The 15,567-nt window shown below is 43.6% G+C and overlaps 1 protein-coding gene across 1 annotated transcript in view; it reads right to left on the bottom strand.

The window, feature by feature from the left end:
* The window catches only part of efr3a (EFR3 homolog A (S. cerevisiae)), a 102,611-nt gene that overhangs the window by 33,885 nt on the left and 53,159 nt on the right, over positions 1-15,567 (bottom strand). Inside the window, exons 7-8 of the mRNA XM_013914179.1 lie at positions 14,984-15,133; positions 251-389 (exon numbers count right to left, since the gene is read on the bottom strand). Coding sequence (XP_013769633.1) covers positions 251-389; positions 14,984-15,133 — 289 coding nt within the window. The remainder of the gene's footprint in view (positions 1-250; positions 390-14,983; positions 15,134-15,567) is intronic.

The following is a 15,567-nucleotide window of genomic DNA, read 5'->3' as shown; positions in this document are numbered from 1 at the left end:
CACGTTTCAATAGCACATCTTCAAGCTTCACAGAAAAGATGAGGAGGCAGGAAGTCAGCAGGGAGAAGCCAGTCAATTTTCAAAATAAAAGACTACCGGCAGACTCAAATGCTCCGTTTCTGAAACACTCGTGGATCCACCGTGCGCCCGATGATAAACCGGGGCAGACATCTGGAACACTTATGGGGAGCTTATCACAGTAAGTCTGAATCCTCAAGGAGCGAGTGTACGATACTTCAGGTACTCACACCAGCACGGGTCGCACAGCGTTGTTCATGTTGCCGTACGCCGCTCGGCCCAGCAGCTCTCTGAAGCAGTTCTCAGCCAGCGCTGACGGGTTCTCCTCGCCATCCTGACCCGCCCCCGATGGTGTGTTGGGGTGTCCCGCCCTGCCAGAGAGACCAAAACAACAACAGAGAGGATGCTTAGAAAGAAAAATTAAAAATACCCCCCTGCGGTGACCGTTCACGAGAAACAAACACCTTAAACAAGCTGGACTGAAAACAAGAAAGCAAATTATTTACTTAATGTTTAAATGACTGAACAACAACCAAGAATCAATTTATCACATTGAACTCAAAAATCTGTACAGGAGGAACGACGCAAGAAGCTTTCAGGCCATAAGGAAGGAAGGAAGGAAGGAAGGAAGCCAGGAGGAAAGAACAAGTACAGAATAACAGGAGAAAAGATCTGAAAAGAATCAATCAGAGCAGCTGGGAAAAAAGGAGAAATCAATGAGGGTATCGACCTGCCTCAACCAGAGGGGTGTGTGTGTGTGTGTGTGTGTGTGTGTGTGTGTGTGTGTGTGTGTGTGTGTGTGCGCGCGCGCGCACAGACAGAGGAAACAGAAACACTGCAAAGTCTGTGCCAGGCAGAGATTTCAACAGGCCTTCCTTCACTGCGACATCAGAAAAGAGAGAAGAAGTCAGGACTGAAATAATGACTTTGATTGGCTCACTGATGAATCATGGAGGCTTCTGACTGAATGACTGAGCGTTCAGGCCGGCTGCCTGTCCGATGGGTCAGCTATCGCAAACCAACAGTGCAAACCTTCAAAGGCTGAGGATTACTGTGTTACTCTCGAGGGGAAAACTGTAATAAAATCAACAGTAACCAGATAAAGATGAAACTACTGTAAACAGAGAAGAAACAGAGTTATAGAAACGGCCAACAGCAGCCATGCCCTTCTATCCCACGCGTTGTAGACATTCACAAGCAAAGAATAAGAGCTGAGCAGGAAGCAGTGGCTTTTGATTTACTGGTCAGGTACCCGCAGCCACAGTCACGAGCTTGGGTAGTGACCTAAGGAATGAGATCGAAGATGCAAGCAGCAGAAGAGTGCGTGGGCTCAGCCTCAGAGACAGGCTGAGGAGCTCAGAGCAGAGCTGCCGCTACGCCACATCAAAAGGATGCAGTCTGGGTTATTCAGCATCTGACAAGGATGAGACGCCCATCTGTGAGACCTCATTCTGCAGAGATGATGTCTCTCTGCTGGCTTTCCAGAACAGCTGAAAAGAGGCAGGTCTGCCTGCAATCAACCTCTGGAGCTCTTTTGTCCCGTCTCCTTCCTCCACCCCAACCGGTTGCAGCGGATGGCCACCTCTCCCTGAGCCTGGATCCGCCAGAGGTTTTTCCTTCCCACTTTCGCCAAGAGCGTGCTAATATGGGGTTTTCTTTCTATAATCGTAGGCTCTTTACCTTACAATAGAAAGCTGTGCAAGGAGCAGAAAACAACTGAAGACATTCAAGGTTTGCAGAAAGAGTCTGACCACTTAAAAGACAAAAAAAAAGGTGTTGGAGACACTTAAACATACAGACTTTCCACTTCAGGGTTAATAACACATTTTAACAAGCTTGTAGACCTTTGTTCATGCCCAATAAACCCATTTGTTGCTTGAAATAAACCTTTTTCACTCAAACATACATTTGTAGAAGTCATACCTTTGTCATAATAAATAAAGCTGCTTTCTGCAGGCATGAATGCAGAGCTGCTTTAATAACTGAGCTGCCTTTTGAGCCAAAACTCAAATCCTGACAGACTTTGGTGGATCACTGTCACCTGCAGAAAGAGAAAACAGTCTGAGGAGCAGGAGCCGCAGCCCAGCAGAATGAGTAAATAATAATGAGCGGAAGATTTCGGAGTGTGGCTCTGCAGAGGTGACAGTAAGCCCACCAAGAAATGTTTAGCGCCGCAGCTGCAGCGGAGCGAATTCTGATATCAGAAAATAACAAAAGTAATCCTAATGAGCTGTCAGACGATGACGTCGAAAGCAGGACCGAGATGTGGAAGAGCAGGAAGAGAGGCAGATAAGTAATGTTGAGGATTCCTGTTTTGTAATTTACAAACATCACCTCGCAGCCAATGAGAAGCGAGTCCTCTCACGCCCGTGGGCTCTCTTCTCTGTAATGAGACTGGACCTGTTGTGAAATGTCAACTGACAACAGGGTTAAAGTTCAACTTATTTGAAGCTCAAGCTCGTTGGGCGAGGTGTGAAATCTGAGGTGTGCAAGCTGTCCGAGACAGCACCGCTGCAGGGAGCGCGTTTCCCGCTTCTGAGGAACGCGCTGACTGAGACTGACGTGAAGCGGTGCGGTCCTGAAGATGCTGCAGAGGGCTGTCAGCGACGTACATGAGCCACGTAAGGTCAACATGGATGTTGACCATTTTTTATATTTCTATTTTCTTCTTCCTTCCTATTTTATCATTCAGATTTTTAGGACACCCTAAAAATTGGGAAAGCCTGAGGATGGCGGTTGTTCTGCACCTGTGCTCCAATAAACCGGCCTCAAGAGCACAAACAGGAAGCAATCGTGTTGTTGTAGTGATGCGTGCGGACACCAGAGTGCCTCCTCCTGACCTCCTGAGAGTCAGCGGGGACTTTTTGTACAATAACTTTATCATATTTAACAAAGTCCTTCATGCTGTGAATATTTACAGGCCCTGGAAGCTCTTAGAGATGGGGGGACATTTGATGTAGTTCATTGAAACCATGTTGACACTCACAAAATGAGACGGTGGATATAAAATTGATTTGGTTTGAGATTAAATGTGTTTGTATAGACAGCGCCTGCATTTATAAAGAATACAGGCGCTTTCTTTATAAAGACAAACCCAACAATATTAATACCTGTGTAGTTTGAGGGCCTGTAGTCTCAGATTGTCTAATGTAGTTTAAAACAATCATAAAATATTAACATTTTAAAAAGAAACTGAACTACTGAAACACAGCTACGCACTTTATTAATGCCCTGTCATTGCTCCAGTTATCATCGTTGGACCTGTTTTTGGTCCTTAACTCGTCTCATCTCAGCACGCGGTGGACGAAAATCGAATTTAAACTGGATTTTAAAGCTGTTGTTTGGGAATCAAATGATCAAAAACTAAACTTTCTGCTTATGTGATGATCCGAGTTCAGGGTTTGGGTGGGTCACGGAAGATTTTTGACATTTCAAACTGGACCGCAAAGGTCCGAAGTCTGGGATTGGCTTCGTCTGCAAGACGAATGAATCGCTTTATAAGAGGACAGGATTTTAAGACACCATGAATGAACTTTCTGAAGATTTCTATATTGAATATTTAGTAACTACGATGACTGGGGAAGGTCACGGTAATCGTCTCGAACGCTGTTTGCTGCATCTGGACCTCCCAAAGAGGTGTTGCAGTACTTTAATAAATGCAGAATAATCCTGCGTCATTTCTGAGAGAACAAAGTTATTATTCACAAAGCCACAATCCGGGCCTATTTTAAGCAACAAACTCCAAATGCTTCATGTTGATGGAGGAAAGATGCTGCCAATTAGTTTCTTCTGCCGTCTTGTTGGTTGGAGTTTTCCTGCAGAGCTGCCAGGAATCCACAGTCCTGGCCGGAGACCAGGAGAGCCTCATGTTATGTGTTATATTGATAAAATAATGCAATAGTAAATCATTTCCCAAGCAATAAGCCTGGTCACAGATGGACTGTAGGCAGCCAGCTCTCAGGAGGGAAACAATGCAATTACTGACAGCCCACACGGGCGGTTCAGGGGAAATTAAATGCTTATTGCTTGTTAGAAGCAGGGAAATGAGGCAAAAATGAAAATCTCTGATGTTATAGGAGGTGGGCTGCTGTTATTTAATGAAATAGAAGAAACTTTGCTGAAGCCAGACTTTTCCTGATGATTGCGCACTTTAGGAAAAAATTGTTAAAACATTCCAGAACAAAAAAAACGGTCAGATAGAAACTCAATTTCAAGCCTCCACGGGAAAAGAAAAGTCTGAAAGGATTTACAGCACACGTGAAAAGTTTGTGTTTGATGTCCTACAGTCTAAAAAAAAAAAAAAAAGTTTACTCGCATTATTTATTTATTTTTTAAAATGGTGGCGTTTCGGGGGTTAAACATGGAAATAATAAAGAGCTTCAGTCAATCCAAAAACTCAACTGGGACTAGAAAGAGAGACCACATTTCTCCCATTTTGGCTTCTCTTGGCTTTCTTCATTCAGATCTAGACTAATGAGGCCCCATCATATCCTAGAGCAGCGGGCCAGACCTTTTTTGCGCCACGGACCGGTTTAATGTCAGACAATATTTTCACGGACCAGTTAATGTGTGGCGGATAAATACAACAAAATAAAACTATACGACCAAGACAAGAACTGTGGTATTTTGTAAATATAATAATAAACGCGAATTCACCCTGTAATTGTCTAACTTAATTAGCAGCGTCCTCCTGAAATGCGCCAACAACATTGAGAGTAACATCCTCCTCTCTTCCCCCAAGCTTCTAAAAGTAGAATGGGAGGCAGAGCCTTCAGCTTTCAGGCCCCGCCTCCGTGGAAACAGCTCCCAGTTTGGGTTCAGGAGACAGAAACCTGCTTACTAAAATTAAACTTAAGACTTTGCTTTGTCAGCTGTAGATATTCTTATGCTGTGTGTTTCTTAACAGGACTTTTACTGTGAAATCAGCTGAAAAACCTGGAGTTTTCTGCAGATTTCACAATAAAAGTCCGGTTGAGAAATAAATATTTTCTGTCCACTAAAACGCTATAGGCCTTTTAATTTGAAACAGATACTGGAGTGGTTTAACAGAGCTGTACCTCCAACAGAGTGGGGGCCAAAAAAAAATATTAAAATAGACCAATAATCATTTTCTTACTCCTACTGTTCTACTATTGTACCAAACAGGAGTAAGAAAAAGACAGCAGGTGAGGCAAATCAGGGTCTATGAGATATGAGACAGAGTTTATGTGAATGATGCAAACATGTTCCTTAATCCTGGTTTACTTTTCATTTCTGAGCTTATGTTTAATGTGTAAACCAGCAGCTACTGCAAGCTTTTGATGTTTGCAGGTTACTCAATGCAGCAGATGAATCTGTGAAGCAACCAGCACATCGTTAAGATCAATGTGTGTGTCTTTACTGGATTTCAGCGGGGTTAGCTAAATGTGAATATTCTAAGGAAAGCCTCCTTGATGCACTGACCACTCCTCTCTTCACTCCCTGTCCTCTTAACCCTCAGCGGTCGCTTCCTGAACTGAATGTTAAGGAAGTTTAAGAAAGTTTTCAAGTTACATGTCAAAATGACAAAGTTATGACCGTCTAACACTTTTATCAGGAAAAAAGTTCTGGTTCCATTCGTACGTTGTGCTCAGATCCACAGTTGTCAGTAACTGTGACATGCCAGAATGGATGTATTTATAGACTACACAATCCTGTACTGTTGAGGCCTCTGTTGTGTGCGTGCATTTAATCAAGAAGTGTGCTCTAAAGAAACGACGGTGGTGTGATTACAAAGATTAAGGCAGTTAAGACAAGTTAGAGGTCAAAGTCGTTTCCAAGGTGGCAGAGAGAGTGTGTTTGCGTGTTTGTATGTAGGTGTGTGTGCTGATGAGCAACACAGGCAGGCAGTTAATCGTGACGCAGGAGGAGGCTTTGTTCGCCTTCCTCTCTGGTTTCTGCACGCCGGGCACGTCCGCCTTCCCCAAGACGCAATTAAGAGTATCCAACGCCCTTGACCGCTGCTTCCCAGCAGCCTCCAGAGGTTCGATTAGAAAGCCGACAACATGCTGCCGAGCCAGAGTTCGGGGACAAAATTATCAGAAGAAAGAAAAAAAACCAAACAAACAAGCACAACAGCGATTCCCTCAGAGGCGAGAGTCAAACTGTGTTTCAGTGGTGAGCTCTGAGTCACACTATTAAACCGACAAACCCCAAACCTGCAGAAAGACATTTAGTTTGACAGGATGCTGCTGGACCGCAGTGATGCTGAGCTGCTCCAAGGAGGGAGGTCAGCATCCGAATGGGCAGAAAAGTGCAGAACAAATGTTCACCTGCCACTGGAAGATGTTTCAATCCATGGAGAAACAAGTCTGAACTCCCCAGGGAGAGATTTTTGATGAGTCCAGGCAGCCTTTTCCTCCACTTGACCTCCCAGATTTTGTGAAACAGGCAGACCGACGAGAGAAGCTGAAGAAAACTGGTTTATCGGAAAAAATAAAATGCACATCACATGTTTCCAGCTAAGCTATGCATCCTGTGATTGCATGGAGCTGCGTGTGATTGCATTCGCATGAACAAAGCAACATGATAAGGTGCCTGATTACAGATGACTAATGATTACCCTGCAGGGAGGTGATACTATCCTCAGCGGACCACCCGCTCTTCGTTTCTCCAGCTCTTTTTAGCTAAACTGTCACCAGTAAACTCCTCAAATAACTGCTAACTGCCTTGTGAGAGAAGCTTCCTTCTACTCGATGCTGAACCGTCAGTTTGTACAGACGAACGTTAGCATTTTACTTATTCTTCAAAGTTTGGGGAAGCTTCAGAGGGCATTACAGGCCTTTAGAAGGTATACAAGACCTGCCAAGAGATCAAGTCGAAACAATAAAAGCTCCAAGAGAAAAAAAGAGATTTGACTGAACAGCTTCTAAAACTAAATGTGTCACATTCCTACATCTCTGCAGACGTGTGCCTCATATTTATGCGGGTATTGGTTACACATGGATTTTAACACCCGCCCAGAAAAGGGTCGGTTTTACTGAAATTTATCTTCCAGCCATGGAAGATGGATTGGCAAGAATTCTGCTTTTCCTGTCAAAGGTTCATTGAGAAGATACTGCAGATACTGGATCAACTATTTTAGCAGTGGGGGGAATAAGTGAGTGAGACCATGTCAGAGTCATAGAAAAATAACAGTTTGGATTTGAAGGCCAGCTCATCTTCTCGATCGCTTGGCGTTAGATCAAAGCTGTGTGAGGCCTTTTTCTAGACTTGATATTGCGATAATATTAAACGTGTATTGTTGTACAGTTTTTGATTGGGTCATGCAAACATTGAAACACATGACTGCTGTTAGCCTCATGTTCACTTTCTGCGCCACCATCATCTTCTTCAGCACAAATATCAGCACAGCTACAGCGTTCAACTGTTTCTCACCACGTAAATGTTGAAGAAGAGCATGATGGGAAATCCCCGCTGTTTACAAACCCTCACAGTCCGTAGCTAAAAACCTTTAGTTGGATCCACAAGTTTGTGCACGAGGACATTTTTTGTAGTTTTGAGTCCGATTTAAAATCCTCTGTGGTGAAGTTCAGAGTTTCAATTCAAGGTATTAAATAAAATTCCCCATTTTTAGTAATACCCAAATAATTCCCAACCTGGCTTCTGACACAGATGTGAGGATGCACCAGACTTCAGTGTTTTATAAGACTTTCAGAGTCTTCTAGTGGACGGCAGCTACAAGACGAAGGCTCGTCAGTTGGTCTAGAGCCTGACATGAATATTCCCTCAGCAGTGATGTGTAATTACAGCAGCTAAGAACAGTTACATCACAAAGGGGGACAACATTAACCAAAATTAAAAGATGAAGCCTGCTCCAGTAAGATGCTGACACCTTAGCTTTAAGTATCTGCTGATGCTAAGTACCCACTGGGAATAGGACAGATCACGAGTTTTCTCTCTAACATCGCAGGGTTTTTACTTCACGATATAAAAGTGCATCGAACTGTTGCTGTGAAACGGTGCTATATGAATAAAACTCCGCTGCATGTAATCCAAGTAAAACGGCTCAGAGATTAAAAAACTCAGAGATTTTAATTCTTCCAAACTTTACCAAACTGACTCCTCTGCATATGGTCAAGTAAAAAAAAACAAACAACTGTGCTAGTTTATTTATGATTTTATTTTTATTATTATTTTTTTTTTTAGCTTGAATTAATTAAAACTGATTAAAAAAAACAGGTTAAAAAGCATTTTTATCACTATAGTGATGTTTCTTTGGAGAAAGGTAAAACCTCTTCAGGCAGAGCCATTCTTTCCTGTATGTCAGGAAAAATGTAACGGGACTCGAGTGTGGCTGGAGTTCATGATTTCATAACTTTAGACTCGCGGTTCAGTCAATCTACGCCAAAAAGGACAGATTAAAGGCAAGAGTAAGACTTAAATATTTAACTACGTGTCCTTCATGTTTAACCTCACACATCCTACCTCGCCTCCTTCAAAGAGCACACTTCCAGCCTCAGATCCGGCTCGGGGTTTCTGCTCATTAAGTCGCAGAAACGACTCGAACGCTGCCATTACTGCAGAGATGTTTCCCCCCCAGGACAGCGGGAAAGGAAGATATGCAGAACAATTATCCCAGGAAAATGGGAAGGTGCATTTCCATTTAAATGGTGAAGATAAGATTTGGTGATTGGACTGTTAGGAGCAGGAAATAAACACGAGATTAAACACGAGAAACAAAGAGTGCATGACGGTTAAATAGAGAGACCCGTGTTTCACGGTGGTCCAGCAAAGCTCGTTCCTTCAACAGAAGACGTTCATCTCAAGATCAGCATAATTAATTAAAGCTAAACTTTAAAATCTTAAAAGCGTAACGTGCTCACTGGTGGTCAAAGGAGCTTGCAAAGAAAAGCGTCTGGACTTCTTTAAGTTGCTTGAAGACGTTTCACCTCTCATCCGAGAAGCTTCTTCAGTTCTAAGGTCAAATGGTGGAGAGTCCCAGATATAAACCTAGTGGGAGTTTCCCCCCACAGAGGGACAAAAGGACCCCTGATGATCCTCTAATCGCCTGAGCCAAGGTGTGAAACTGGGTGTGAAACCTGGCCCCACCTTATCATGCGAATTCCTGAGATCAGATGGCCCAGGATGTGAGTGGGCGTTAAGGCGTCTGGGAAGGATCTCAGACTACGATGACCTGGATGACTGAGAACCTTCACAGACGTGTTCACTGGCGATTTCCTGTTTTTCAAACCATTCCCTGTAAACTTTAGAGGTTGTTGTGAGGAAAGTCCCAGCAGATCATCAGGTACTGAAACAGTCAGACAAACGTCCGTGCCATGTTCAAAGTCACTTAAATCTTCTTTCTTCTTCATTCTGATCCTCAATTTTGGTTAGATACGTGTTCACATGCAGTTGAACTTGAATGACCCCTGGGTATCCTGCTTTAAATGCTTGGAAGTAACCTCCCACCACACCTGTGGGTGACAGGAACACCAACCTGTCCGAACAGCCACAGCGCTCTCATTCCTCCACATGTGTTGGAAGGGAGGGAGCGAGCTTCTTGTGGGGCTTTAGGTAGGAAAAGAAAAAACAGGCGAGAGAAGGAGGGAAAAAAAAAAAAAAAAAAGAGTCAAAGGGAGGCAAAAAGCAGGTCCAAAAATAGCATTTTGTTCACATGGAAACCACACAAATGAGAAAGGAGAGGTTTCTACAGAACAGAGCTCAGGTGGTGAAATCAGGAGAGAAGGTGATAAAAATGAGAGGCTGAGGAGGAAAAGCGAGGAGAGTAAAGAGATACCATCATCTGCTTAATTTAACTACTTCAGTTCTGGGTTAATTTTCTTATTAAATATGTGACAGAAAATGTCTGCAAATGATCAAAGCACTAGTTCAAAACAAGAAAAGATATTTGACGCACTATTATTGTGCATTTCAGACATCTTTTCTTTTTTAAATCAATAACTGTCTCAAAGACAGAGGAGAAGATTGGTAAGGAATTCGAACGAGACAAAGACACCAGAATTAATCTTTGTGCTCGGTCATGTTGATCTTTGCAGTGCAGGCACAGCATCACTCCCAGCCCGGGGATGAGGAGCAGAACTAAGCTCCTCAGCACGACATCGGGATTTCCTCCTTCACCTGGATACAAGCCTGGATTTGTGGGCTGAGTGAATAAAATGAGGTTTGAGGTGTGTGGGAGGCGGTAATTCCTCCGCTCGAGTTCAGGTGAAGGTTTGTATTCCGTCGGCCGACCTGATGATCCCGAGCGATTTACGGCAGATCCAACAGCAGGATTTACTTTGGATTCTGACTCTCCACGTGCTGCGGGCAGAATTAAAGACGTCAAAGGTCCAAAGAAGAGCGAGAAACACAGAAAACCGGCAGAGTTTGTTAGAAAGCAGGAAGAAGAAAACGCACCAACCAAGCAAACACAAGCCAAGATCCTTCGGTTGCTCAGCGTGACCAGCGGTCATATTTTGGGTTGGTATTACAACGTTAATCTTATCATGTCCAAGTTCCTGTCAAACTGAATAAATCCTCTTGTTCTGAATGAGGTGTGTTCCTATTAAAAGGGAGTTCTTCCTCCCCAAAGTTGCCACGTGCTTCTTCACGGGGATCACTTGATTGTTGGGGTTCTCTTCTCTAAAGTACTGAGAACAGCATGAACTGGGAGCTCTGGGTCTTTTTAGCCCTTTCTTTGTCACACTGGTTCATGCGTGGTGGAAAAAACTCTCAGGCCTGATTTAGACTTCTGCGCTGAATCTCTGTAGAGCGATGATGTAACCTACGTAAGCGGTCGACGTCATTGTCAGCACTCATGCTTGTGCGTTCACTCCCAGCTCATGGCCGGACGGGACCTTTCCAGTAGATGAAGGCTCTCCGATAGAGTCCAGCCGGAGTCCTGCAACTAGGACTGCGCCATAACACACCATCCATATTAACCCTGGGTATATTTTTGCATGATTTACAAAACCATTATTAAATGAATAAACGATGCAATGATGTCATGCTGATATAATTTTGAGGTTATATTGCCCACGCCTACCTTCAACATATGAAACCGAGTAATTACAGTTTTCACACATCACTGAAGGCCGAAATCTAACGCAATCTGAGATCCAACACAAATTGTGCTGCACGCCCCCATCCGACACTCATGAGGCCCCAGAAGATGACGACAGCGTATCGTTTGCATTACAACATGATGAGAATGCTTCCTTTCCCACTAAATACCAAATCAAATTACGCCTCTAATGACGATGATCTATAAAACCTGCACACACGCCTCATCAGCTTGAATGAATTAGATCATGCTAACAATTTCTGCAAAAGCAAAACCGCTTCCCAAACTCCTCGTGTGAGGGTTCAGAGTCGCTACTCTTCCACGTTTACCCAACAATACATTGAGGAGGAGAGCAGGAATGAAAGACTGTGAAAGCAATAAATCTTGCTCTGTCCCAGGACTCTGCTCAGATACGATAAGAGAAATGTTTAGGAAGGAATAAAAGCTGGAGGGAAAATGGAGTTATGATGAGGTGACACGCAGGCACAGATTTGTTTCCTTTCATAAAAACCTGCCCTCGCTGCTCCATTTACTAACTCAAGTATTTTTTCTCTGCCTGTCACTTTGTAACGAAGGACACGTCTTTTTTTATCCCGTCTTTGGATTCTTCAGCTGATTAATGAGCTTCAGGTGAATTTTTGGCACAAATACACCTGAGAGCTGGTAACTGGTTTTAATGTCGCTGGTTATAATTAAAAGCACGGTCAGGATTTTGACCTTTCATCTTCATGTGCACGCCACAAAAGACAGTTCTGCGAAAAATGTTCGATTATAGGTGGTGAATTGTACAAAACCTGATCTGGAACTCAACAATAGACCGACTGAGGTCATAAATCATGTTTTCAGCTTCTCTACACTGTCTTTCTTAATGCTGCATGATTGGTGGTTTTGTGTCTCCTGCTGAAATTACACCTGAAAGTCACACACAGTCGAGTCTTTTTTCAAACACCTACTCTGAAAATTATCAGCCACCAGGGGCGCTGTGGAGTCTATCGAGTGTGGATGTAATATCGGCATGAAAATATAATTAATAATTAGACCTCTGTGCACTGAATCATACTTGTTATTAATCTCTGTCTCTCTTCCACAGCATGTCTGTATCCTGTCTTCCTTCTTTCTCCTCAACCGGTCGCAGCAGATGGCCCCGCCCCTCCCTGATTCTTGCTGTTAGAAGGGAGTTTTTCCTTCCCACAGTCGCCTTCACAGGGGGTTTGTTGGGTTTTTCTCTGTATGTATTATTGTAGGCTCTACCTTACAGGATAAAGCACCTTGAGGCGATTGTTGTTGTGATTTGGCGCTGTGTAAATAAAACTGAATTGAATTAATCATCAACTAACTTTATTCATCAGGTCCAACATTACTGGGAAACACAGACCTTGCAACAGCTGTGAGGTTTCTGTGCTGCTGTGACGTTGACTCTGTGTGGGTGTGGCCTACTAGAGCGCTCCTTTGTTTCCGGGGTGTGTGTCGTGCTCCTGCTCTGTGGAGAGGAGGGTGGGGTTTTTGGTGATTTAGTTTTTTATTTATTTTTTATTTAGTCTTTTGTTTGGTGAACATTTTCTGGGTTTTGTTATATTTCCTTTATTTTGACAGTTTTTTTGTCAGTTTTTTCAGTTAAATTATTAATAACAGAAAAAACTTTACTTTTACAGAGACGTGCTTTAACCTGGAGACAGACTCATTTGATTAAAGATAAGTCCGACTAGAGTTTCTTTGAAAGCTTCATTAACACCAACAAGGCAGATGTTGACAGATGATGACACCTGTTAACTTGGACTACAAACAGCAGCAATAACAATGTGACACTAAGGATCAGTTCTGCAGCCGTGAGACAAATACTTTGAGTCTAGTTAATCCAATCTGAGAGAAGATCATTTAATATTTTAGCTGTTTTTATTTTATTTTATGATTAAATTCTCTGTATCGCGGACAGAACAATGAGCTGTGTTAAACTGCTATGAAGCATAAATATTAACACTCAGTGTGAAAGCAGCAGAATCTTAAATATCACAGAACCAAAAATTATCAACTGATTATTGAATCTGGAGTCTGAATCTCTGTTGCTTGTATCAGCTCCAGAGTCACACGATAATTTTCTACAGGAGTCTCTAATGCTGCAAACAGGAGAGCCTGAATTAGCTCCTCCCACTTTGCAGATGAAAAACAGCTGTATCGTCGGTTTTCTTAGAGAAACAAAAATTGTGGCGTAAACCAGTTTGTCCCTCCGGTTCAATATGAGCCTCTCTAAACTCTAAAGAAAGCAGGAAGCATAGTGTCAGATACAGCTCGTGTAAAAAACGGTGACGCTGCCGCTTTAATCCTGACATGGGTACGACATGCTTCATGTGTTGGCCGGGTTTGATGGAGTCTGTGTTGTCGAATGTTGTCGTCCAGCTGGTTCTCAGAGTGGATTTGACAGCTTAAAATCATCCCGAGGATCACAGCAGACAGCAGCAGGATGTGAACAGAGGATGAGGTGGCTCAACACCTCAAGCACACATGTACGAGGAAAAGATGGCGACTGAATGATAAGCAACCAGACCTGTCAGAAATCCTGTGGATTAGTCTAGAGCTGAAGTCTAACACTAGAAAAGTGCTATATAAGAATCAGTCCATTTACCATTTAACACCACTTTTAGTCCAGTTTAAAGCTAATGACTTGTCTGCAGGGTCATGGGCAGCATCCTCATCAGAGATACACAGGCCTCCTTCTTCCCAGCTCACCCGTGGGGGCACGTGGGCATTCCCAGTCAAGAGAGCCAAGTAAGCAAACTTGATTTCTACAGAACGTTTAAAACCAAAGTGCGCTACACTAAAACAGAATAAACCTGTTCCTAAAAAACTGACGGTACACACCTTCACAGAAATCAGCCGTTTCCAAACGCTTAGGTTTGGAAACAGTCGCTGAGGTTGTTCGTCTGAGGTTGTTTAGGTCATTCCAGAGAGGCAGCAACAGCAAAGATGATGACGACTGACGGACATTCAGACCTTAATGATATTGAGGGAATATGTGGACACGGCGTATCTACCACACATGCAGGTGAGAGACCGGCTTTAAACACAAACGGCGCCGCTTTAAACTGGATTCTGTAACAGTGCCAGGCTGCAAACACAGGAGTGAAGTCGTCCAGTTTAGATGTAATTAAGGAATGCATCATCCTTTCCAGATGAGAAGGTTTTTGTTAGATTGGCGACTGCTGAGCTGGAACAAACTGCTCCTGATCACTGCATTTATTTGTCTGCAAGCTTGTGCCAAAGTTTTGAACCTGTGCTTTATTCAAAGCAGTAAAAAAGCCCTGATTATCCTTCAACCTCTCAGTTAACAGTGGACAGCCTAACTGGGTCTAACCCAGGGCCTCCTCCTGGAACACCCACCCAGGAGGTGGATGCCCGAACCACCTCATCTTGCTTCTTCCACTGCAGGAGTGTCGGCTCTATTGCGAGTCCTTCCCGAACGTCTCACCCTATCATTAAGAGAGAGCCCTGCAGCTATGACGCACTGCGCCTTCAAACCTCTGAGGCCTCAATCATTCCCCATGATTTGCAGATCCTGTCTGATTGGAGACTTTTTGGTGAAGGTGACAGCTGAATTGTGGGATATGAGAGCTGGCCGCACAACAATAACACTCATTCCCGCGTGTGCAGAAAAGTTTGATGCTGCAGGAAAACTAGTTTACTTTGCTGATTGCCTGGAGAGAAAAGCAGCAGCTCAGCATGTATAATTGATTGGCAGTTTTTGTGCATTACTGTGTGGCCCATTAAAAAAAGGTCACCTCTGAAAGAGAACAGCTCTCACTTCAGAAAATCAAACATTTGCCTGAGAGACAGCCATCGCTCCAGTTCCATATTCAGGGCAGAGAATAATGAGTCACGGGAAAACAACGCACGGCAGGGAGATTTCGGTTTGAGGCGAGCGCGTGGCAGCTTTGGCGTGTGTCGTACCTGTCCAGGTCTTCACTGTCCTGCATGTTGAACAGCATGGATGGGATCAGTTTGTCCATGTGCTGTGGCTCCCAGATGATGGCCTGCAGCTCGTCGTTCACCGTCTTCCTCACCACGCCCTGCAGACCTTTGATCCCGGCCACACGGATCCTGACGGCAGAGATTAGAGAGACTCAGAGGAAGAACAAGGCACACATCCAGCTGTGGACAGAAGTTTACATCACTCATCACAGGCATGAATGTCATGGTGATTTTGGGATTTTAATGGTTTCTATGAAGCAGCATTGAACAGCACAAACCATTAAAGACTATAAAAACAAATCTGGGTGCACAAGTTTGAATTTATTTCCTCGAATCCACACAGGGTCAAATATATACACAGCTTTTTATAAGTGGTACTGAAATTATATCCTTTAACTTGAAAAGGCCGAGGCCTATTAGCTTCCCGTTAGTGTTCATGATCGACTACAGGTGCTAGTTTCTCTTTGCAGCATAAACAAGATTCGACAGCACTCACTGGACTGACCAACACTGAGAACAATGGGAAAATCTGAGGAACTCCTTGTAGATTTACACAGACTGGG

Source organism: Pundamilia nyererei, unplaced genomic scaffold (genome assembly GCF_000239375.1).
Source record: "Pundamilia nyererei isolate P.nyererei 1_Seehausen unplaced genomic scaffold, PunNye1.0 scaffold00177, whole genome shotgun sequence".
NCBI lineage: Eukaryota > Metazoa > Chordata > Actinopteri > Cichliformes > Cichlidae > Pundamilia > Pundamilia nyererei.
This window is presented reverse-complemented; position numbering and strand designations above follow the sequence as displayed.